The sequence below is a fragment of the Pan troglodytes genome, chromosome 1, assembly GCF_028858775.2.
Source record: "Pan troglodytes isolate AG18354 chromosome 1, NHGRI_mPanTro3-v2.0_pri, whole genome shotgun sequence".
In the NCBI taxonomy this organism is placed as follows: Eukaryota; Metazoa; Chordata; class Mammalia; order Primates; family Hominidae; genus Pan; species Pan troglodytes.
Window position 1 is genome coordinate 119,665,037 of NC_072398.2, and position 23,917 is coordinate 119,688,953.

Sequence of the window (23,917 nt, forward strand, 5' to 3'; positions counted from 1 at the left end):
TGGCAGGCACCTGTAATCCAAGCTACTTAGGAGGATGAGGCAGGAGAATCGCTTGAACCCGGGAGGCAGAGGTTGCGGTGAGTCAAGATCACGCCACTGCACTCCAGCCTGGGCAACAGAGTGAGACTCCGTCTCACAAAACAAAAAACAAACAAACAAACAAAAAATGAAAATATTCCTAGTTGGGGAAGGATGGCCTAGGTCACAGTTGATTTGGCTCCAAAAACCTTACATCTAGATTGTGCTCTGTTAAGTAGCCAGAGGTTGTAAGTTCAGAATTTGAACCATATTGGCATAGGAGAATCAGAATGCATTAATGGTATTGCTTCTGGGCAAATAGATTTCAGTATCTAGTTCACACCTTCCTTATTTAGGAACTAGGAGAGAGCATGATGTAATGATCCTACTTGGACCTTGGTGTTAGGCAAAGCTTGGTTCAGATTCTATCTCTGCTGCCTGCCAGGCTTGTGACCTTGGGAAAATTGCTTAGCCTCTCTGAACTTTAGGCTTCTCGTTTAGATCACTGTTTCTCAACTGGGAGTGATTCTCATTCTCCAAATTCTCCCAGGGACCATTTAGTAATGTCTGGAGACGCTTTTGATTGTCATGACTTGGATGTGGGGATGCTACTGGCATTTAGTGGGCAGAAGCCATGGTTACTGCTAAACATCCTACAGTGCACATTCAGCTCCTCACAACAAAGAGTTATCCAGTCCACAATGTCAATAGGGTTGAGGTTGAGAAACCCTGGTTTAGAGATAATGTATGCAAAGTGTCTGGCTTAAAATAAGTAGATGCTGAATGAATGGTAACTACCATTGTCAAATGATCAATTCAGTGTGGCTGATTAAAACCCAGATTCTGGGGAAATCAAGACCATCCATGTCTGTCTTATATTCAGAAAAAGTCCCTAACAGTGGGAGCCACAATCTGTCAAACAGTTAGCACAGGTATAGCAAAAAGGTTAAAAGTGGTTCCTCTGGAGCCAGCCTGCTTGGGTCCAGATCCTGGCTCTACCATGAACTGCATATGTGTTCTTGAGTAAGTCACTGAACCTCAGCCTACTTATCTATAAAATGGGTACAAAATGATATCCGCCTCACAGGGATGTGTTGAGATACAAAAGAACCCAGTCTGCATAGAAAGTACTCAACTAATATTTGCTGTTATTACTGGGGAGTCGTTATGAGGCTAATGCTGAGAGGGGCACTGGTTTTAATAAGAAGCTCTGAAGTTTTTGATGTGGAGTATGAAGGGGAACACACCAAACAGAAATAGATAATCCATGCAGCAGTAGAAAAGTGCATCAACCCACTGAGGACCCACTTTTGGTTGTTGGGCAAGGTGCCAGGTATCTATAACTAACATCTCATTGAATCCACTTCACAGCTCTTTGAAGTGGCTTTTATTAACCTCTTTCAGTCTCACTTTACAGATGTGAAAATAAGCTCAGAACAATTAAAGTAATTTGCCAAAACTCACACAGCCACTAAGTGGCAGGGCTGGGGTTTTGAATCCTAGTATGATTCTGGCATGTGTTTTTTGTGGACTGAAATTCAGAAATGCTCTACTCAGGGCAAATTCGCAGAATATGACACATTTAACCAGTTTTCTATATGTAAGGAAAGGAAGAGAAATCTAGTAGCTTGGCTGCAACAAATGGCCTGGGGTATGTAGAGAAGAGAGTGACAGGCAATCTAGACAGCAGGATGCAATTAACAGGAGCAGTCCTTGCTTTTTTTTTTTTTTCCATTGACTACTGCTAAATCCAAGGAAGTCGCCCTGTATTGCCATAGCAGCATAAAGCTACTTAGGAAGAACGTTTCTTGGAAATGTCTGAGGCCTGATAGCCTAAGAGAAAGGATATGGACTCAGTCTCTCCAGGAGAGACTTTATCGAGGGTTCCTCAGACATCCCTCTTTGCCCTAAATGTTTCCATGAGGCTAGTGTGTGCATGTGTGTGTGTGTACACATGCGCAAGCATGAGCTTGCACTCCTGCACTTGGGACAGAGGGAGGAAGGGAGAGTGAGAGTGAGAGAGTGTGGGATGGGGCCATAATAGTCTGGGACTGAGAAGCCAGCAGAACCAGGGAAAGGTTCTAGGTAGTTGCTGTCACCTTCCCCTAAGCAAACAGCTCTATTTAGATAAGAGTGAGAATGGTGCCTAGAAAAAGCCAGAAGGTCTGATTTATCCCAAGACTAGCTGTGTTAAGAGGTTTACCCATCAACACTCAGGGCTGGGGCCGTGGAACAAGTGTTGTTTTGTGGATTTCTGGCTTTCCTGAGGGCCCCCTTCACCTTATCCCGTGTTGGAAGGCATCACACACTGCTCAACCTGGGACAACCCAGCCATCTGGCCTGCCTACTCTCTTTCAAGCTGAGGTCTTCTTCAGACTTCAGCTTTGTGGCTTTCTGCCTGGAATAATAGGAGCTGAGGACTTCTCAGAAACCCTGGGCCCCACTCACCCAGCAGAAGCTGAGGAGGAGTTGGTGTCATTGTGTGTCCTGTGTGTTCTGTTGAGGGCGTAGGAGGGTCTGCTCTTCCCTGGGCAGAAATGCTCTCTCAAGTTCACTAACCTGGTTGTTTAAATTTAGGAGAGGAAACAGATGCTGGCTGGGGCGGAAGTCTAAGGAGAAGAAGGGGTCTTGGCAGTGGTTTGCTGAGGCTGATAAGAGCATGAGATGTGCTCCAAGCCCGGCCTCTGCTGATTTGCTTTTGGGCCTTTCTGACGTCGCCCTGAGCCATCACCATCAGAACTTGGCTTTTCTACAAGTTCCTCCTCCTGACTGACCTGGAGGGGGTGCTATTTTTAAGTTGATCTTTGTGACTTCCTTTTGGCTCGCATTCCCACTCCCCTCTCTCAAATGCCCTGAGAGCAGCTTCCTGCTTAGGCCAACTTTAGCACAAGGTGCTGCCTGCAAGGCCCTGGGAGGTGAGGGCCGTCTGCCCTGGACCGCGGCCCTGCCAACAGGGGTGCTGAGGGCGCTGTCCTGGCAGGCAGGGGGCAAACCCAATTGCTCTCATGACGGGGTTGTGCAGAGGACTCCCAGCCTCCTAGAGACTCGCCTCAGATCAGTCCTCCAGCAGGAATCATGCAGGTCCCCGCCGCTCCCTGACATATAAATGGTAGGAACGCCGCGGTCAGTTCCTCCAGTCTGGGCTGGGGCTGTGCTGACCTCTGCGAGCTGCGGGGAACACCCCTCCCTCCGGCCTCCCCGGCTCCCGGAGTTCCGGAGGAGTGCGTCCGGCCGGCGCAGCACCAGCATCCTCAAATTGTGTCTTGGATGAATCAGGTCGACAGTCCCGCCCCCTCCACCAGCCGCAGTAGAGCAAGGGAGAAGAGCCGACGCCACTGCGACTTCTGGGGGGTTGTCGGGGCCACAGTCCCCGGCCCCAGGGCCCCCTCAGCGCTGCTCCTGGGCAGTCTCTGTGTCCTCCTTCCCAGGCTCAGGGGAGCGGCCCGTGCTGCCGCGGAACCCAGCCGCTGCCAGGAGGCCCGGTGCTCATCGCCTCTGGCACAAGGGGCAGCTGGCTGCTGCAGAGACCTCCTTCCTTGTCATCTGCTGAAAGGGGACTGGCAGCGTCCCCAACTCCCATCGGGGAACACCAATCTCTACAACCAGGGCATGAACAGCCTCTCAGCGGCGACTCCTTCCTCACACAAGCAGGGCTGAGGACCGCAGGCCACAGGGTAGGGACCTGGCACTTCCCCAAGGCGCAAGAGAAGCCAGGCTCAGTTTTTAGTAGGTGGGAGTTCTGGTTCAGCGACCCCAGTGAAATCAGGAAGGAAGAGCTAGTCGATCTTCCCCCTTGTGCCCGCCACTGTGATGCTCAGAAAATCATTTCCAGGTTAGTCTGGGTCAAGAAACTAGGTCTCACTCTAGAGATTCCCTCCGCAGTGGAAGAGCTGACCAAGGGCTGTCTTTCTGTTGAATTCAGGATTCTAAACTCTCAGCCTCTGTTTCCCATCTGCAGAAATGAGCAAATCCCACTTCTCAAGGTTGCAATTGGATTCAATGTGGGGTTCCAGGCAGTGTAACACAGGCGGCTGGGCATGGGACTGCCTGAGGTCAAGACGGGCTCTGCCCTTTGCTAGCAGTGCAAACTTGGGCAAGTTGCTTGACCTTGCTCAATGTCAATATTCTTATCTGTGAAAAGAAGAGGTGATGAAAATGACAGGCTCTATTATAGGGCTATGTCAAGGATCCAGGGAGAGCCTCGGACAAGAGTATTCCAAGGTTAATGAAAGATTAGAGGATGTGCTAGTGTGGTCCAGGCCTGGAGAGAGCCCTGGAGTGTTACCATTATTGTGTTACTGCATGGGGAAGTCTGAACATGGCGCCTGCCTTTAAGGGAGGCATGACTCTTTTTACCATGACTTTAAGGGAGGCAGCATGGTATGATGTGTGTGTGTGTGTGTGTGTGTGTGTGTGTGTTCCCACACTGTATGCATACTCATATACTAGCAGTAAGGTAATGGCGGTTCTGGGTATGGTTTAGACTTTGCTGCTGCTTTTTTTTTTAAGTCAAGGTCTCATCCTGTCACCCAGGGTGGAGTGCAGTGATGGTGTGATCCTTGCTTACTGCAGCCTCAACCTCCCAGGCTTGACCTCCCTGACTTCCCAAGTAGCTGGGACTGCAGGTGCAGGTCTATAATTTTTTACACCACGCCCAACTAATTTTTTCTGAATTTTTTTTGTAGAGACAGGGTCTTGCTATGTTGCTTATGCTGGTCTTGAACTCCTGGGCTCAAGCAATCCACCTGTCTCGGCCTTCCAAAGCACTGGGATCACAGGTGTGAGCTGCCGCACATCCCAGACTTTACTTGTAGCTACTACATCTACTCCCTTTTTGGGCCTTTGTCATCATCTCTGAAATGGCGAGTTGCACCTATTGCTTTCTACGAGCCATTTTGGCTTTACCACACAAGAGTTTAACATCTTAAATGATATTTATAAAAGGGTGTGTGCATCCTCCCTTCATTTGGTCAAGACACTGCAAAGAGTGAATGTTTGGAAAGTAAAAGAAGGGACGGGGTTGTGAGGCCCATGTGCCTATGTGCAGTTTTCTGTTGAGGCTTCACCCTTTGCCCTCCTCCCTGAGATTCTTGGACCTTCTTCCCACAGCCCCTCCCACCAGCTCCCATGCAACCGCACCCCAACTAGGGGATGCCCTGCCTCCCTGCAGATGTTTCCAGTTTGCAGACAGCATGGAGTTCACGTTGGTCATTTGTTCCATTTGCTCAGAAACAACAGCTAGCATTATTGGCAGGAAATGGAGAGGGTGCCAACTCTGAGATAACACAAAAAGCCCTAGTCATGGGCACTAGGCGTGGGTGGGGTAGAGGGAGGGAGGGGGCATAGGATGGACCATCTGCAGTGACCTAGAGTTCTGTTGGCCCTGCTGAAGTCACGGTCACTGAAACCGTGTCGAACTTTCCTCTGGGACTGAGCAGGCCAGTTGACTTATCTTAGAGGGACAAGGACAGAATGAGATTTTATCTTGGAGGCCTGGGAGAGAATGGAGAGCCTGGCTCCCCAGCCCAGCCCTGAGGCTAAACTCCCAACCTAGAATAAATTTTATTTATTTACTTCTTTGAAAGCAGAAATGTTTCCAGGGTTAGTGAAAGATTAGAGGATGTTTTGTATTTCAGGTCAAGAGAAAATACAAATAAATGTAATGCAAATTAAATTACTGGCCTCATGTGCCTCCGTGTTTGCCGATGTGCAGTTGTTTTGGCTGGAGTTGGCTGTAATATCCCCACTTGTTGCTGTTTATTCAGCAACCCTCACACCCTGTGCAGGAGGTGGCCCCTTTATAGCAGTGAGTAGTGCTGAGTGATCCGCCAGGCCTTCTAAAATGAATGACACTTAAGAAACAGAAACTGTGATTATTGCTCTGAATACTCTAGTTCTTGATATCTGGCCCTTAGAGGGCTTCACCTGCAGCAACTGAGGTGGCCTGGGTGGCTCTTGGGGGCTGGTGACCTGGAAGACTAAATGTCTGGAAGCTGTGAACTGTCAGACCTGGGGCAGCCTTTCCCCGGGGTTCACAAAGTCCACCCAGCATGCCTGCTTATGCTGACAAACCACTGCTTCTTGGCAAGGGTGGAGAAAAGAGAGGAAAATGGTACTGCCTCCCACAGTCTCTTTTGGATACTTCCTATTTCTAAAGCTGGAGGTACCACTGGGGCAGTTGGAACAGGGATAGAGCACCTCCAGAGAAAGACTGAGACAATCAGCCCTTCAGAAACACAGGGTCTATGGAACACACCCCTGTGGCTTCCCAACAAGTCTGTATCTCACAGTTCAGTAGCCCACAGGGTGGTGGGTGTGGAATGACTTTCCTTTAATTCAACCTCTACCAAGCACCTTGTAAGTGGAAGTGGAGCACTGGTTGGGCACTGGAGTGGCTCTGATAGTGAAACATCAACCCCCAACCCCACCCAGCTGCAGCACTCACATTCCTGGTAGCTGCCCAAGGTGGTGGTGCAGGGGACCAAGTGCTGTGCCAACTGCTGTGCCTGGGTTACTTCATCCAGTCCGCAGAGGGGTATCTTATTTATCAAAGGGGGAAATGAAGGCACAGAGATTAAGCAGTTTGGCCAAGGTCATCCATTTAGACACAGAGTTCAAAATAAGAAAGACACAGCATATTCAGAAACACATGGCTGGAGCCTGACAGTGATTTCTCCTCTGGAGCGCGTTGGGGTAAGTGGAGTGGAGCGGGCCTGATGCCCAGTGAGGAGGCACTAGAGTGCGTGCTATGCTGGACGCACAGGTGGCTGTGTCTCACTGCAGCTGAACATCAATTAGGCACAGCTTGAGAGGGTCTGAAGGGCACTGCTGATGTGGGTAATGTAACTGATTAGCACCCACTATTCTACCCACTAGCATGGGTTGACTGGCCAACTGGCAAAGGGCAAGTGCAGTGATGAAGAAGGAAGGGTCAGCTGTGTGCTTGATTGGAGGGCCCTAAGCTCTTTGGCCCAGGTTTCAGAAAACGGGGACAGAGTGACAAACGAGCCAGTGAAGGGGGCTTGCTAGCAAAGAAACCTGGCTGCTTTTCTAGTTTTGACCCTGAACTGGCTACTCTGGGCCTCCGTTCCCTCTGGTGTTACATCTTACTCCAAATGTGTTGTGTCCTAAAAACCCCATCATGAACACTGTGATTTGGGGCAAGATCAGTGGTCAGTGATCAGGAGTAATGTGTCAGACTAAGCTGATAACTAGGGCCAGAGGTGGTTCCAGGTCTGGCAGATAGAATTGTGAACAAGACAAGCAAGGGGACAGACCAAAGACAAGTAAATGAACAAATGAGCTCTGACTGCGAAAGGTGTGGCATAGGAAATAAACAGAGAGGATGGAGAGAGCATGTGGACGTGTGTGTGTGTGTGTGTATAAAGGGCACCATTTGAGATAGATCACAGAGATGAGGGAATTAAATGGTTGTTATAGGTAAAAATGCTGAAATAGCAACTGTAATGTAAATATTAGACATTCTGTCTGAGGTTTCCTTTAACTAGACCCAAATAGGTCACGTGGTGTTTTCTATCTGTAGTGGTTTGTGATTGAAGTTAGAAGATGCAAAAACCTACTTTTTGTTGAGGAAGAGGTCTTCCAAATATCCCTTCTGATTCCTCACTGGACATAGAGAGGTATAGCCAGCATTCTTACAGGGAAGGAGAAGACAGACCTGAGAGTACTACATAATACATTCAACTGGAATTTATTGCAGGTTTCTTCTGTGGCAGGTATATTTTAGGATCTTCATGCTTTGGGGAGAAGGGAAGTGGGAGGAAGACACAAAAATGAATAAGACATAATTTCTACATTTAAGGAGTTTACCAGCTAGTGGGAGAAGCAGTCATGTAAATAAATAACTACAGAATAGTGTAGTAAGTGCTCCAAGAGAGGAATGTGTAAAGCGATGTGGGCGTGTAGAGGAAGAAGCCATCAACTCAGCCTGACAGTAACTTCAGTACTTTGTGGAAATAGGTGGGGTGCACATCAATAAAAATACATTCTTCCTGGGGGAATGATAGCATTATGGTTTACCCAGTGCGATTCCTAAGGAAGCATTTCCTAAATATTGCTGGATGTGGGTGCCCGTGAGTGCTGTATTAAAAGACTCACTTCAAATGAGGGGACATTTTCAGTCTCATCAGTTTTTTCTCTTTTGCCAAAATTGATCATCGAAAATGTCATTTTGGACCACTTGTGGGAGAAAAAAATCCTCACCCCCAAATCATGGGGGTAGTGACAGGTATCCCCGCATGACAGACTGGACTGATCAACCTGCAATATGCCTGAAAATAAACGCGTACTCCTTCTAATGTGAGTTCTATGGAGTCATTTCTTATACCTTGCACACTGCCAAAAATGATGTGCAGCTCCTCATGAAAAACAGGGCCTGACAGAATTACTAAAACACCGGTAGCCAAGGAATGATATGGGGCACAAGGCATCCTAGAAAACCTAAGCCAAGTGTGATTACCGAGACCGAACATCGGCTCTGACACTCCTGGCTGCTCACACACAAATGAATGAGACAAAGCTCTGCCACTAACCAGATGAACAAGGCAGTCTAGTTTATTAAGAAAAACGACCTCTTTTCTAGCACTAAAACTCCTCAGAGAAATTTATCCTATGAAACTTTATGTAAGAGACATAGCAACAGATAGTATTTTCGATCATGATGAAACACCGAGACATACTTCATAGTACAGTTTTTTTATATTAACCTTTCATAAAAAGCAGAGAGACTAAGGTCATCTGGGAAGACATTTCAGCAGGGAACTAAAGTAAAACGGTTTTGCAGTGCTGTTGTCTGATCAGGGAGTAGACGCAGGAGTTGCGGGTAGGGAGTGTAGAGGAAGGGCCTGTTGGCTGCTCTCCATGGGCCTGGAATAAAACTCTTGGCTGAGCTTTGACAGGAGCTGGAGAGTAGACAATTGACACAGAATGCACAGCCTTCAATATCTGGCCCAGCCTAGGAAGCAAGTCTACCCATTAGGATACTGAAGAATGTCTGCCCAAAATGGCAATTTGGGTTTTGGCATAATTGATATTGGACTGTTTTTGTGTGGCTCATTGAAACAGCCAGGGCTTTGCAGCCAAGATAGACTTGGGTTCAGGCCCTAGCTCTGCCATTTGCTGCTGTGCTGCCCAGAGTGAGTCAATTCTCTCCTAACCTTAGTTTTCTATCTGTGAAATGGATCTAATAATACTTCCCAGCAGGACTGATATAGAATTGTGAGTGATGTATGCAAAACACCTGGCATAGTGCCTGGCACATGTGAATTGGCATTTTATCAATGGCAGCTCTTACAGTAATAATTACGAAAGGACCTTGTGCAGTAGGAGGGGAAGACACATGCCATCAAAATCAGGAGGTTGCTTATCTCCCACTGTGGCGGTAAGGTTTGCATGCAATTCCGTAAGAAGTTTTGTCCCATTTGGTAGGTAGCAGGTTAAAAGAAGGAGACCAGGACATTGCCCTACTGTAAACATTTGGGATCAGTAGTTGGTATATCCAGAACTCATTCCTACGCCTCCCGGTGTTTAGATAAAGGGCATGAGAATCAACATCAGGATCCAAAGTCTTCCCGGGTGAAATCAAGGGATGAGGCCCTACCACTGTGATAGGGGTGGGGACACCCGGCCTGAGCACCCAGAAGCCTAGGACTGTGATAAAGAGGAGGCTGGGTGGCCAAGAGATATGAGGGCATTTGGAGAAATCTTGGAAGCTCTCCAGCAAAGGCTGGGAAAATTGACCAGTGGGACCTGAGCTCACAGGAGGGGAAGGATAGGTCAGAGGTTGACAGGTGCCAAGGGAAGGATCAATGACGTAGGTGGCTAAAAATTCCACTGCAACCCCCTACTGGCAAATCCCTCCTGGTCTTCCCCATTCTCATCTTAAGCGAGGAGACCAGGAGCTGGGCTCCCATCCTGGTGCTGCTTTTGTTTGTTTGTTTGTTTGTTTGTTTGAGACGGAGTCTCGCTCTGTCGCCCAGGCTGGAATGCAGTGGTGCGATCTCACCTCACTGCAACCTCCGCCTCCCGGGTTCAAGCAATTCTCCTGCCTCAGCCTCCTGAGTAGCTGGGATTACAGGCGCCCGCCACCACGCCCAGCTAATTTTTGTATTTTTAGTCGAGACGGGGTTTCACCACGTTGGCCACGCTGATCTAGAACGCCTGACCTCGTGATCCGCCCGCCTCGGCCTCCCAAAGTGCTGAGATTACAGGCATGAGCCACCGCGCCTGGCGGTGTATGATCCTGAGCAGGTCACTCATTCTGATGAGATTGATGATACCTGCCTTGTGGGGTTGTTGAGTTAATTCAGTAAAGTTGATTGTGGGAGGAGCTTTGCACATGACAAAGCAAAACACAAATACTGTGTTTATTGGAACAGTCACAGGTTTGAAAGGCAAAGCTGCTTCTCAACCTTCTGGAGTCAGGAGGACTGAATTTGGTACTGCCCAGGAATATTCTATGGGATTGGATTGACTTCAGGCAGTTGGCTACCTATTCTCGACCCCTTTGCCTTCCCTTGATTCTCACTTCTTTCATTTTCTGCACCATCTGAGGTTGCTGGTTAAGCAGTTTCAAAGGAGCGTTTCAAGTTCTTCCCGTTTTCTTTCTCGGCAGCAGCCTGGGTCCCGAATGACAACAGAAACGTGCTGCCCTCTGGTGGCCACCATTGAGCATAGCGCCTCAGCTGGGACGCAGGAGTCACTCAGACACTTGAAGCTGATGCTACCGTGCTAAGTCTCCGGCAGCTGAAACGCTTCCTCACTTTCTGAGTGCCTTGAGTTCAGTTAGCTGAACCCTTCTCTTTCCCCCAGGGCCTGGAGACCTCCTGACACACTCGGTGTGGGTGGGGGGGTCTGGTGGGTGAGGCTGAGCGCCCAGAGCAGCTCCCCTTCGTGGGGCAGGATTTCCTGTTGCTCAGAGTGAAGGAACCTTGACCTCCCTTTCCAGGCCTCACCCTCCCTCCCACCAACACTGGCATGGAGTGAAACTCCTTGTGCTCAGACTACAGCCTGTGAGTCTTGGGCTCCTTGGATTGGCCTCAGTGGCTGGGCCCTGGTTAGAAGGCCCGTGTGGACAGAGGCTCCAGATCAACCCCCGGCGCGGGAAAGCCCAGCCTGACCCCCGGGGCTTGATGGAGAGGCAGAGCCCGGAGAGTGGTGGGGGAGGGGCCTAGGAAGCGCCACCTTCAGGGCTGACCCTGAGCACTTGTCTTTTCTAAGCCTCAGCTGTCGGCTAGCAAACATGAAACTATAAAAATGTAAGGCTTTGGGGAAGTGGTGATGGGGCCAAGAGGAAGTGAGCAAGCTGATTTTGTGCAACTCTGCAGACGGCCGTGGGGTGGGAGACAGCCTTGGGCAGAAGCCCCACCTTTCGCCTGCCTGACATCCGGTCTTAGCTGCCCGTGGACCAGCTCTAGGGCTCCAGAGGCCTTTTCCCTGGGCTCCTGCTAACACTACATCTTGCTGTTTTTGTAGGCTGGCAACTGGGGTTTTTTAGGGTTTTCTGAGAAGCTGCAAAGGATCAGATGAATCATCTCTGCTGCCAGCCTCTCAGATTATTAAGCGGAACCCCAAGGGCAAGGTTGCAGCCTTGTGGTTGAGCTGTGCCCAGTGGCATCAGACCCAAGTAGGCCCCAGGCCAGGGTTTGGGACAGGTGAGGCCTTTCCCCTCCAGTCACTCTTCCTGTGATTTAAGCCAATGGTTTCTCCTAGATCTTCGCTTCCCTGATGGAGTTCAGGTTCTTTTAGCAGAATTTTAAAATTTATTTTTAATTAAAAAAAAATAGAGGTGGGGTCTCAGTATGTTGGCCAGGTTGGTCTTGAGCTCCTGGCCTCAAGCAATCCTCTCACCTCAGCCTCCCAAAGTGCTAAGGTTGCAGGCTGAGCCACCACACCCAGCCTCTTCTAGTAAAATTGAAAACAGCCATGGCCTTTCTTTTAGGTGGGAAATTCTCCTGAACCACAGTTAACTACAGTTAACATATATATATATATACACACACACACATATATGTGTGTGTATATATGTATATATATGTATATATGTATGTGTGTGTATATATATGTATATATGTGTGTGTATATATATGTGTGTGTGTGTATATATATATATTATATATATATATATTTTTTTTTTTTTAAGAAAAAAATCGTACCTTGATCCAATAAAAATGGTTTCCTTTCTGGCCCAGAGCTCACCTTGGGGCCCCAGCCTTACCAGCGACCTGCTCATGCAGTCATCTCTCTGGTCCTGCCATCTCTTCCTAGCTCAGAGCAGTTGCCAAATCTACATTATACTTGTGCTTTGTGCCCATAGTCTTGGTGGCTACTTTCTTTTTTAGATCTGAGAATACTGATCTCTACTGATTTTGATAGCATGGCAACATCAAACCCAGGGACTCCTTGTACTTTTGAAAGGTTTGTAGAGTTTATTTGCTCATTTACTTACTGAGGGCTGCCATTCAGAACCTGGGCTCCGAAGCAGAAGCCTGGGTTTGAATGCTGGCTTCGCCACTGCCTAGCTTACAACTTTGGGCAAGTTATTTAACCCCGCTGAGCCTCAACTTGCTCAGCATAATGGTAGTATCTATTTCATTCGAGAGCATTGAATGAGTCTGTGAATAGAAGCTGCTTAACACTGAGTAGTTGGTATGAGGCAGAGCACTTAAGAGTCCTCGCTGATTTATTGTTTCCTTATATACCCAATGCCTAGTTTATGCCACCTGATTCACTGAAGTGCTTTCCTATTCATTCATCAAAAATGTACTGAGCACCTATGATCTGCCAGGCATCATAGTAGGGGCGAGAAATGCAGAAATGGAAAGTGGTGGTCCCTGTCCTCCAGGAACTTACAGGCTAAGTGGGGAAGTCATATACACACAGCACAGTGCGGTCCCAGAGGAGAGGTGAAGACTGGGAAGTTTTCTTCAAGGTCCTTTTGGGTAACAGTCTTGGAGGAAAAGTATTTGTTTTCTAGATGGACTTCGGGGAGAAGGGCCCTGCAAACCAGACAAAGAGTGTGTGCACAGGGGAGAGGAAGTGAAAGAGAATGACTCTGAGCCACGAGTTGCTCAGTCTAGTGCAGCCAATGGTGTCTGTGCGGACCCAGGTGACAGGAGACTGCAGAGGCTGGGAGACCCATCAGAAGGGTATAAGCCACTCTAAGGAGTCTGGACTTGATCCTAAGGCAATGTGCAGACCAAATGGTTTAGAAGGGGCAGGGGTCATCCTGGGCATCGAGCTCTGGCGTGGTTCCTCTGGTTGCCTGAGGCACCGAGTAGGAGGCTGCAGCATCTCCTACTTGAGATGTGATGAGGCACATGACCAAGAGTGGCTGTGCGCCATGGGCTGTGGGTGCAGCGGTAGGAATGGGCAAATGAAGTGACCTTCTGCCCCAGCCTCTCTGTCCTCTTTCCCAGATTGCCTTTTGGTTTTCAATCTACGGTCAGGTTCCAGGCCAAAATGTTAAGTGACTGTGAAAGTCCTTCCCCTCTGTTCTCAAATCACCCCACCCAGCAGTGATGGACCTTGTCTATTCAGAGAACATGAAGGAAGGGCTTCTCTTGTTCACAGAAAAGAAACCCCCATGGTATGTGCAGAGAATTCTGAGGGTAGAATTCCCAGATGGGCAGAGGTGGCTGGGCTGGTGACCCTAAGTGTGTCTCCTGCCTTTATTCTCTCTAGTGGGTTATTCTTTCATGTGGTATCTTGCCTACAGCATGCTGTGTTTGGACACAAACCCCTTTCCTTGGTTTCTCTGACCCAGCTGAGATGGACTGATTCCAAAAGAATTTAACTAAGGTTCAAAGAGTGCTATATAGTGAGAAAGGCTTCTTTTTTTTTTTTTTTTTTTTGGCAGAGTGCTGCCTCCTAGAAATTTCTCTTGGTAACTTCCTTCTCTGAAGCACAGATAAAGAAAACAATTACAGTAGAAACATTTATGAGAGACACATTGGAGGCCGATGAAGCTTTTCAAGTTCCAGCAGTGCAGGGATGTGGGCAGAACTGACATTGGAAAATACTAGAATGATGGAAATTCAGTTGGAGAGGACTGCCCTTTTTAATGTCTGGGGAGTTTGCTCAGGGAGAAATGACAAGTCTGGCGGGGACAAGTATGGGATTTGGTAAGACTTGGATCAACTTGGGATACAGGGTGGGGGTCGGGAGTGGAATCAATGAATGATGCCAGAGCAGATCAACTAACAAGAGGACCCTGATGAGCCCCAGGCAGAAGCGTCTCCCTTATGCCCCACTCCGAAGTGTTTGTTAGTAAACACCAGAACGCCATTGTTGTTACTGCTGAATTTTATTTTGGGCTGTACATATTTAGATGCTTAAAGTAAAAATGATAAAGCCCTCAAGCCACTGTGTGGGCTTGGGTCCAAGTGTTCCTTCTTGCTGCCTCTCTAACATGCCTGGTTAAAATAATCCCTTTGGATGGTGCTGAGAAGCACCTGAACCAGGTGGGCTCCCCAAATAACAATGGCGTGCAAGTGTCTGGTTCCCAGAAGTTGGTGACTAGGTAAGCAGCTTCAGGGAGAGGGGGCTGATTCCCAGACAGTCGCCTGTTCCTGCGGGGATGGGGCTGAGGCTTGGGGAGTGTGGGCAGGAGGATATGCCATTTGATTCTGTTGCACACGTTCTTTTCCCTTCTTTCTGTATGTCTGGTCATTCTGCTATTCTGTCGTTCCCCACATAGGTTGGACATTGGCCGGCTGCCAGCGTAAGTGCCAGTGTGATTTTGCTAGGGTGTGAGCTGAGAAAGAGAGGTGGAGGCTAAGCAGATGTGATGCTTCTCAGAGGTGCTGAGTTTTTGCCCTTCTGAGCAGGGAATCTTTGCTTATCCCTTTGACCAAGGATCTTTGCTGCAAAGGCTGGGTATCGGCTGTGCTCAGCAAAGCGTCAACTCGTGCAAGAACTTAGCAGGAATAGTTCTGGCTAAGGTTAGGAGGCTGCCACCAAAGTCTCTTTTTTGTTCCTCTGCTTCTCCCGTTTGCCTCCTTATCATGAGATCTCTTTGCTAAGCTGGCAGAAAGATTGCGTAGTCAGTGCTTCCAGCTCCGCTCCCACCTGATCCTGCACTGTCATCTGGTCCCTGAATGAATGAACTCTGATACCCAATCTTGTCTCGAGCCTTCTCTGTGCCACTCATGGCTCCTCTTCTGCTCTTTCTATCTTTTTGCTGAGAGTTCTGGGCTCTGTACTTCCTCTTGGCCCATCTCACTTCCTGAAACACCCCTGAAGAGGGTTGCTTATCTTGATGGAACTCAAAAAGCCAAAAAGCTGCAGGCAGAGGCCTTGAGGACATCTGTTTGGGGAACTAAGAGCAGCAGCACTTTCAGATTCAGTCCATATAGAGCTGTCCTACAGCGTTCTGGAAACTTGAGGATGTGCGGCGCATAAAGGGGCTGGAAGTGACCCACCTGTGATGAGCCCTTTCGAAGGAGAAGGGTTTCCAAGAGATCACCCCACCAGAAAAGGGTAGGAATGAGCAAGTTGGGAATTTTAGACTGTCACTGCACATGGACCTCTGGGAAGACGTCTGGCGAGAGCTAGGCCCACTGGCCCTACAGACGGATCTTGCTGGCTCACCTGTCCCTGTGGAGGTTCCCCTGGGAAGGCAAGATGCCCAACAACAGCACTGCTCTGTCATTGGCCAATGTTACCTACATCACCATGGAAATTTTCATTGGACTCTGCGCCATAGTGGGCAACGTGCTGGTCATCTGCGTGGTCAAGCTGAACCCCAGCCTGCAGACCACCACCTTCTATTTCATTGTCTCTCTAGCCCTGGCTGACATTGCTGTTGGGGTGCTGGTCATGCCTTTGGCCATTGTTGTCAGCCTGGGCATCACAATCCACTTCTACAGCTGCCTTTTTATGACTTGCCTACTGCTTATCTTTACCCACGCCTCCATCATGTCCTTGCTGGCCATCGCTGTGGACCGATACTTGCGGGTCAAGCTTACCGTCAGGTAGCCTGCGGCGTGGGGTGGGCAGCAATTGAGGCAGCTGGGAAATGAGGCTACAAAGCCCAGAGCCCAGACTTTTTGAGTAAAAGTGTATCCAAATTGGCCCTTGATCTTGAAAGAGGGCAATAAGTGTCTTTTTGTGATATGGTCTGTGAGGGGGTTAGCAACAATGGGCTGGGATTCAGGAGCTAGAATCAGAGGAATGCTCCAATCCTTTCTCCACTGACTAGGGGTCGGTGCTCAATCCCTCCAGCTATAATTACTAATCCTTGGCTAAAAATGATGAAATCTTGATGCATCTTTAATTAGTAAAAAATGCTCTTCAGTTTTAAAAATGATAAAAGCCTACTAGATAAGACTTATTATTTTAGGAGAAGCAGGCAGATAAACATGAGAGGAGATAAACTGATGGTTCTGTTGTTTTGCAAATGTAGGTTATTATTTTATCTTTGCTTCCTATTCTGTGCCTACTTCAATGTTGAGAAAGGGATTCTTGGAATATATATATATTTATTATATTAAATATATATATCCTATATATATTTATTATAATATATATATCCTATATATATTTATTATAATAGACATATATCCTATATATATTTATTATAATAGACATATATCCTATATATATTTATTATAATAGACATATATCCTATATATATTTATTATAATAGACATATATCCTATATATATTTATTATAATAGACATATATCCTATATATATTTATTATAATAAATATATATCCTATATATATTTAATATAATAAATATATATCCTATATATATTTAATATAATAAATATATATCCTATATATATTTAATATAATAAATATATATCCTATATATATTTAATATAATAAATATATATCCTATATATTTAATATAATAAATATATATCCTATATATATTTATTATAATAAATATATATCCTATATATTTAATATAATAAATATATATCCTATATATTTAATATAATAAATATATATCCTATATATATTTAATATAATAAATATATATCCTATATATATTTAATATAATAAATATATATCCTATATATATTTAATATAATAAATATATATCCTATATATATTTATTATAATAAATATATATCCTATATATATTTAATATAATAAATATATATCCTATATATATTTAATATAATAAATATATATCCTATATATTTAATATAATAAATATATATCCTATATATATTTAATATAATAAATATATATCCCATATATATTTAATATAATAAATATATATCCCATATATATTTAATATAATAAATATATATCCTATATATTTAATATAATAAATATATATCCTATACATATTCATTATAATAAATATATATCCTATATATTTATTATAATAAATATATATCCTACATATATTTAATATATTAAATATATATCCTACATATATTTAATATATTAAATATATATCCTACATATATTTAATATATTAAATATATATCCTACATATATTTAATATATTAAATATATATCCTATATATATTTAATATATTAAATATATATCCTATATATATTTAATATATTAAATATATATCCTATATATTTAATATATTAAATATATATCCTATATATATTTAATATATTAAATATATATAGGATATATATTTAATATATTAAATATATATCCTATATATATTTAATATATTAAATATATATCCTATATATATTTAATATATTATATATATCCTATATATTTAATATATTATATATATCCTATATATTTAATATATTATATATATCCTATATATTTAATATATTATATATATCCTATATATTTAATATATTATATATATCCTATATATTTAATATATTATATATATCCTATATATTTAATATATTATATATATCCTATATATAATATATTAAATATATATCCTATATATATTTATTATATTAAATATATATATCCTATATATATTTATTATATTAAATATATATATCCTATATATATTTATTATATTAAATATATATATCCTATATATATTTATTATATTAAATATATATATCCTATATATATTTATTATATTAAATATATATATCCTATATATATTTATTATATTAAATATATATATCCTATATATATTTATTATAATAAATATATATATCCTATATATATTTATTATATTAAATATATATATCCTATATATATTTATTATATTAAATATATATATCCTATATATATTTATTATATTAAATATATATATCCTATATATATTTATTATATTAAATATATATATCCTATATATATTTATTATAATAAATATATATATCCTATATATATTTATTATATTAAATATATATATCCTATATATATTTATTATATTAAATATATATATCCTATATATATTTATTATATTAAATATATATATCCTATATATATTTATTATATTAAATATATATATCCTATATATATTTATTATATTAAATATATATATCCTATATATATTTATTATATTAAATATATATATCCTATATATATTTATTATATTAAATATATATATCCTATATATATTTATTATATTAAATATATATCCTATATATAATATAATAAATATATATATCCTATATATATGTATATTTTTCCTCCTCCTCCTGAGATGTGAGAGCTTTTTTCGTAAAAATATTCTTCATTACACGTGACCATATGAATAGAACGAACTGCCAAATGGAGAAATCTACTTCCCCGGGTGACCTAAATTGCATTGGTCTCGTGTTTCTCGTCACTTCTCTGGAGGAAAGAGCAGAGTGGGGGAGCTACAAACAAGCTTTAGATGTAGACAGTCTGGGTTCAAATCCCAGATTAGAGATCTGATCTTGAACAAGTTGTTTAACTTTATCTCCTTTGGTTTCCACTCTGTATCACAGTGGTTACGATGCTCGGAACTCAGACTTACCTTGTTTTAGTTTTAGCCCCACCACTTCTAACTTGTAGAAGTTACTTGTTTGTGTTTCACTTTTTAATCTACAAAATGGGGATAATTGCACTATCCTCATAAGATGAAATGCGTTAACATATGTAAAGCTCTTAGAAACATACCTGTCACACAGTCTGTGCTCAATAAATGGTGGCTATCATTACTATTATTTTCACAATTGCCATCAATAAAATTGAGGTTATAATAAAATATCTCCTGTTTGTTGTGAGATTTAATTGAGATAAAAATCTACTGATGCTTAACTATATTTGTTTCCTTTTTGTGGTCTGTATAGGCTGCTGTCAGGAAGGACAGTTTAAGGAGCAATGGGGACTCTTACTGTATGAGTCCTTTAAGGTCTCTGAAACACTTCAATACAATTTTGTAACTTCATTGATTCATTTAACTCAAATACCAAGTATGGATGCCCATGAAGATAGAGAAGCAGGAGCAGGCACAGGTAGAGGGGAAGTGTCGGGGAGGTATAGTATAATTTATGAGAATCTGCACAACAGCCAAACAGAACAGTGCCAACAGCAGGCAAGCTTGCTTTGAGAATGTCATTTCTCACCAGGCAGACAATCCTAGGAGACTTAGATGAATCTCAGCTCCCAGGAACTGAATAATTCTTGGGCTTACACCTTATTGGGAACAGAAGGAGTAAACTGAGTTTAAGGGGGACTTAAACTGCTGAATTCACCTGTGGATGTTTTTGAGTTAAAAAAAAAAAAAGAAAAAGAAAAGATAGGTAACAGTTGTATAGCTCTCAGTAAGTGGAGCCCTGAGTGGAGCACGTAAGCACTTGACTCTAGGCAACATCTTCCTTATCCATTCAAGAGTGTTCTTCTTTAGAAAAGTCCCCAGAGAAGTTTCCTGGATTTTTCTCCAATCGTTGTCTGCTCATCTTGTCTTCGTATCCAGTGGAGTTTAGCTGGAATCACCATAGGATATCAATGCTGCCCTCTCTTAGCAGAAGATTGGAGAATTAAGAGAGTATATGCCTTATCTCACCTCTCTCTCTCTCCTTTACCAGCTCCATCTCCCCTACCCTTTAGCAATTACTGCTGTGGACTCACTGACTCTCTTCATTCACACAGATACAAGAGGGTCACCACTCACAGAAGAATATGGCTGGCCCTGGGCCTTTGCTGGCTGGTGTCATTCCTGGTGGGATTGACCCCCATGTTTGGCTGGAACATGAAACTGACCTCAGAGTACCACAGAAATGTCACCTTCCTTTCATGCCAATTTGTTTCCGTCATGAGAATGGACTACATGGTATACTTCAGCTTCCTCACCTGGATTTTCATCCCCCTGGTTGTCATGTGCGCCATCTATCTTGACATCTTTTACATCATTCGGAACAAACTCAGTCTGAACTTATCTAACTCCAAAGAGACAGGTGCATTTTATGGACGGGAGTTCAAGACGGCTAAGTCCTTGTTTCTGGTTCTTTTCTTGTTTGCTCTGTCATGGCTGCCTTTATCTATCATCAACTGCATCATCTACTTTAATGGTGAGGTACCACAGCTTGTGCTGTACATGGGCATCCTGCTGTCCCATGCCAACTCCATGATGAACCCTATCGTCTATGCCTATAAAATAAAGAAGTTCAAGGAAACGTACCTTTTGATCCTCAAAGCCTGTGTGGTCTGCCATCCCTCTGATTCTTTGGACACAAGCATTGAGAAGAATTCTGAGTAGTTATCCATCAGAGATGACTCTGTCTCATTGACCTTCAGATTCCCCATCAACAAACACTTGAGGGCCTGTATGCCTGGGCCAAGGGATTTTTACATCCTTGATTACTTCCACTGAGGTGGGAGCATCTCCAGTGCTCCCCAATTATATCTCCCCCACTCCACTACTCTCTTCCTCCACTTCATTTTTCCCTTGTCCTTTCTCTCTAATTCAGTGTTTTGGAGGCCTGACTTGGGGACAACGTATTATTGATATTATTGCCTGTTTTCCTTCTTCCCAATAGAAGAATAAGTCATGGAGCCTGAAGGGTGCCTAGTTGACTTACTGACAAAAGGCTCTAGTCGGGCTGAACATGTGTGTGGGGTGACTCATTTCCATGCCATTGTGGAATTGAGCAGAGAACCTGCTCTCAGAGGATGCCTAGGAGATGTTGGGAACAGAAGAAATAAACTGAGTTTAAGGGGGACTTAAACTGCTGAATTCACCTGTGGATGTTTTTGAGTAAATAAAAGCTAATAGCTAACTGAAGTGTAGCTCTTTGCTGGGGTAACTTGGGGCTTAAAGACCCAGCTGGCTGTCTTTGGCACTAAGCTTGCTTGCTACTTGGAGCCATGTGTTGGCATACTCACCTTCTTACTCGTAGCCCCAGAACACCCTGATCCTTATTCCTGGGTTCATCAGAGCATTTGTCAGCTTTATGAACCATTCATCTATTGTGAGAGAAAGAATCCTATTCATTTCCCCTGGTGTTTCATTCTCACAGGAGTAGTGGGGGTAGGGCAAAAAGAGACAATGGATAGCTATTATTTGTTGAGCCCTTTTCTTTTCTTTTGTTTCTTTCTCTTTTTTTGAGACAAGGTCTCGCTCTGTCACCCAGGCTGGAGTGTAGTGGCTCGATCGCAGATCATTGCAGCCTCAACATCCCTGGCTCAAGGGATCCTCCCACCTCAGCCTCCCAAGTGACTGGGACCAGGTACATGCCATCAAGCCCAGCTAATTTTTTTATTTTTATTTTTTATATAGACAAGGTCTCTTTATGTTACTCAGGCTGGTCTTGAACTCCTGGGCTCAAGTGATCCTCCTGCCTTGGCCTGCCAAAGTGTTGGGATTACAGGTGTGAACCATTGCACCTGACCTGTTGAGCACTCTCTATACACTAAGTACTTTGCATGCATTATCTCCTTTGATCCTGACAATCTGTGAAGTAGGTACCACTATAATGATCATCTCCATTTTGCAGAAGAAAAAACTGAGGCACAGGGAAGTTAAGTAACTTGTCCATAGTTTCATGATTAACAAATAATAGAGCCAGAATTTAAGCTTAACCCTGCCTTACAGGAGAACTCAAGCTTCTTGCCACCTATTCTCAGACATAAAGAGGAACTTGTAACATTAAAGCCCAAACTTTCAAGCTCATATTATGTACAATTAACAGATAGGCACAAACTACAGCTTTGTACGCTTGAGGACTTCCAGATTTTTGCCTTAGCTACTATTGCTGATCTCTAATTAATCAGGATACTAGACAGGATAGAGTGCCAGTCACATCTTCTGAGCACTGAATGTGGCTCTAGAGATTCAAGGTGTCATCTCTGGTTTGATCTATCCAAATTTGCTGCTGTGAACTCTCACTTTCAAGAAAATATTTTAGCTAGACAAGAGCAACAAGATGGAGATTTCAATTAAACAACATCAAAGTGGGTAAGCGTATCTGAAAATGAGATTAATTCTTAGCCAGTCCTGAAGGTTTATCCTGAACCTACTTTTAGGCCAGAGCCTGATAACCAAATTTATCTTGTTAACATTTCATTTCAGCAAAGGAGCTTTGCTTCTCCTCCTGTCAGCCCAGGAATCAAGAATTCTAGGTGTTTCCCCTCTTGTGGTATTTAAAAGGCACTTCCAGGATGAGGCCCTAGGTTTATTCTAGGGCTTTGGGTGTCTCAGGCACACTGTTCACCTTGGAACAACTTTTGCCCCATTGGAGAAATGAGAGGAAGGGTCCTGCTGCCCTCAGTCTCCTGGTAATCCCCGCACCATGCTTCTTAATTTACAAACAGCTTCTAACGTAGATACGCTACGTTGTACACTACGTTGCCATAGAAACACTTAACACTGCCCTGTTTTTTAAAACTTGATTTAAATGGACCACTTCCCTCAAGACAAAACAGCGTTCTGTCCTGAGTCATTTGGTATCCTTAGCTTCCGAGTTTCAGAACTGCTTTTACTTTTTTCTTTTCTTCCCTCTTCCTCCTCCTCCTTTCTGTCTCTCTCTCTCTCTTTTTTTCTTTTCCTGATTGCCACAGCTTAGCAAGTCCACTGACGGCTTGCTGGGAGTTGTGTTTTTTATCTTTGTCTAACGGGAATCTCCTGACTTAAGGTGTTCCATAAGCCCAGGAGTCCGTACAGTGAAAATAAATGTCTTTCGAAGTAAACTCAAAAAAGATGAATGAAGAATCACTGGTGAGGAGCTTGGTTAGAAGGGACAAGATCCACTCTGGTTTCAGGTTTAGAGATTAGTGTTACAGGAGCCGGGTGCAGTGGCTCATGCCTGTAATCCCAGTACTTTGGGAGGCCGAGGCGGGCGGATCACGAGGTCAGGAGATCGAGACCATCCTGGCTAAAACAGTGAAACCCCGTCTCTACTAAAAATACAAAAAATTAGCCGGGCGTGGTGGCGGGCGCCTGTAGTCCCAGCTACTCGGGAGGCTGAGGCAGGAGAATGGTGTGAACCCGGGAGGCGGAGCTTGCAGTGAGCCGAGATCGCGCCACTGCACTCCAGCCTGGGCGACAGAACGACACTCCGTCTCAAAAACTAAAAAGAGAGATTAGTGTCACAGGAATCTCCTGGGAACCCCTCTTCTGGCTTGCTCTCTCAGCTAAATGGTAAAGAATAACTGCGGGCTTTTATTCTAAAGGAATAAGATTTAAAAGGCCACCCAGACAAAACTGAGGTTTGCTTCCTCCCTTTCCTCCATATGAATAAGCTGGAACTAGGGTGGATGTTGAGCAACTGGGTTTATTTGCCTTATTTTAAAAATCAAGACAACTGGGGGGAAAAGTAGAGACCCATCTAATGAGAAGAAGCAAAGACTTTTTATTCTGAGCTTGCTATAGCAAGGAGGTCAGCTGTAGTCACTTGCATTTTGGCAGAGACTCAAAGGTAGGCAGAAGAGTGGGAAACATTTATAGTAGCATAAAAACACGAACTTAAGCACATTAAAATTTTAATGAGTTTATTTGAGCATTCAATGATTCA

The 23,917-nt window shown here is 43.6% G+C and overlaps 2 protein-coding genes across 3 annotated transcripts in view; both read left to right on the plus strand.

The window, feature by feature from the left end:
* TMIGD3 (transmembrane and immunoglobulin domain containing 3) overlaps positions 1-23,917 on the plus strand; it is an 81,810-nt gene that overhangs the window by 44,570 nt on the left and 13,323 nt on the right. The window lies entirely within an intron of this gene.
* On the plus strand, positions 14,894-21,184 carry ADORA3 (adenosine A3 receptor). Its single transcript, NM_001302775.2, is given in 2 exon segments — positions 14,894-16,010; positions 20,058-21,184. Coding segments are annotated over 2 exon segments (957 nt in total). The 5' UTR covers positions 14,894-15,660; the 3' UTR covers positions 20,665-21,184.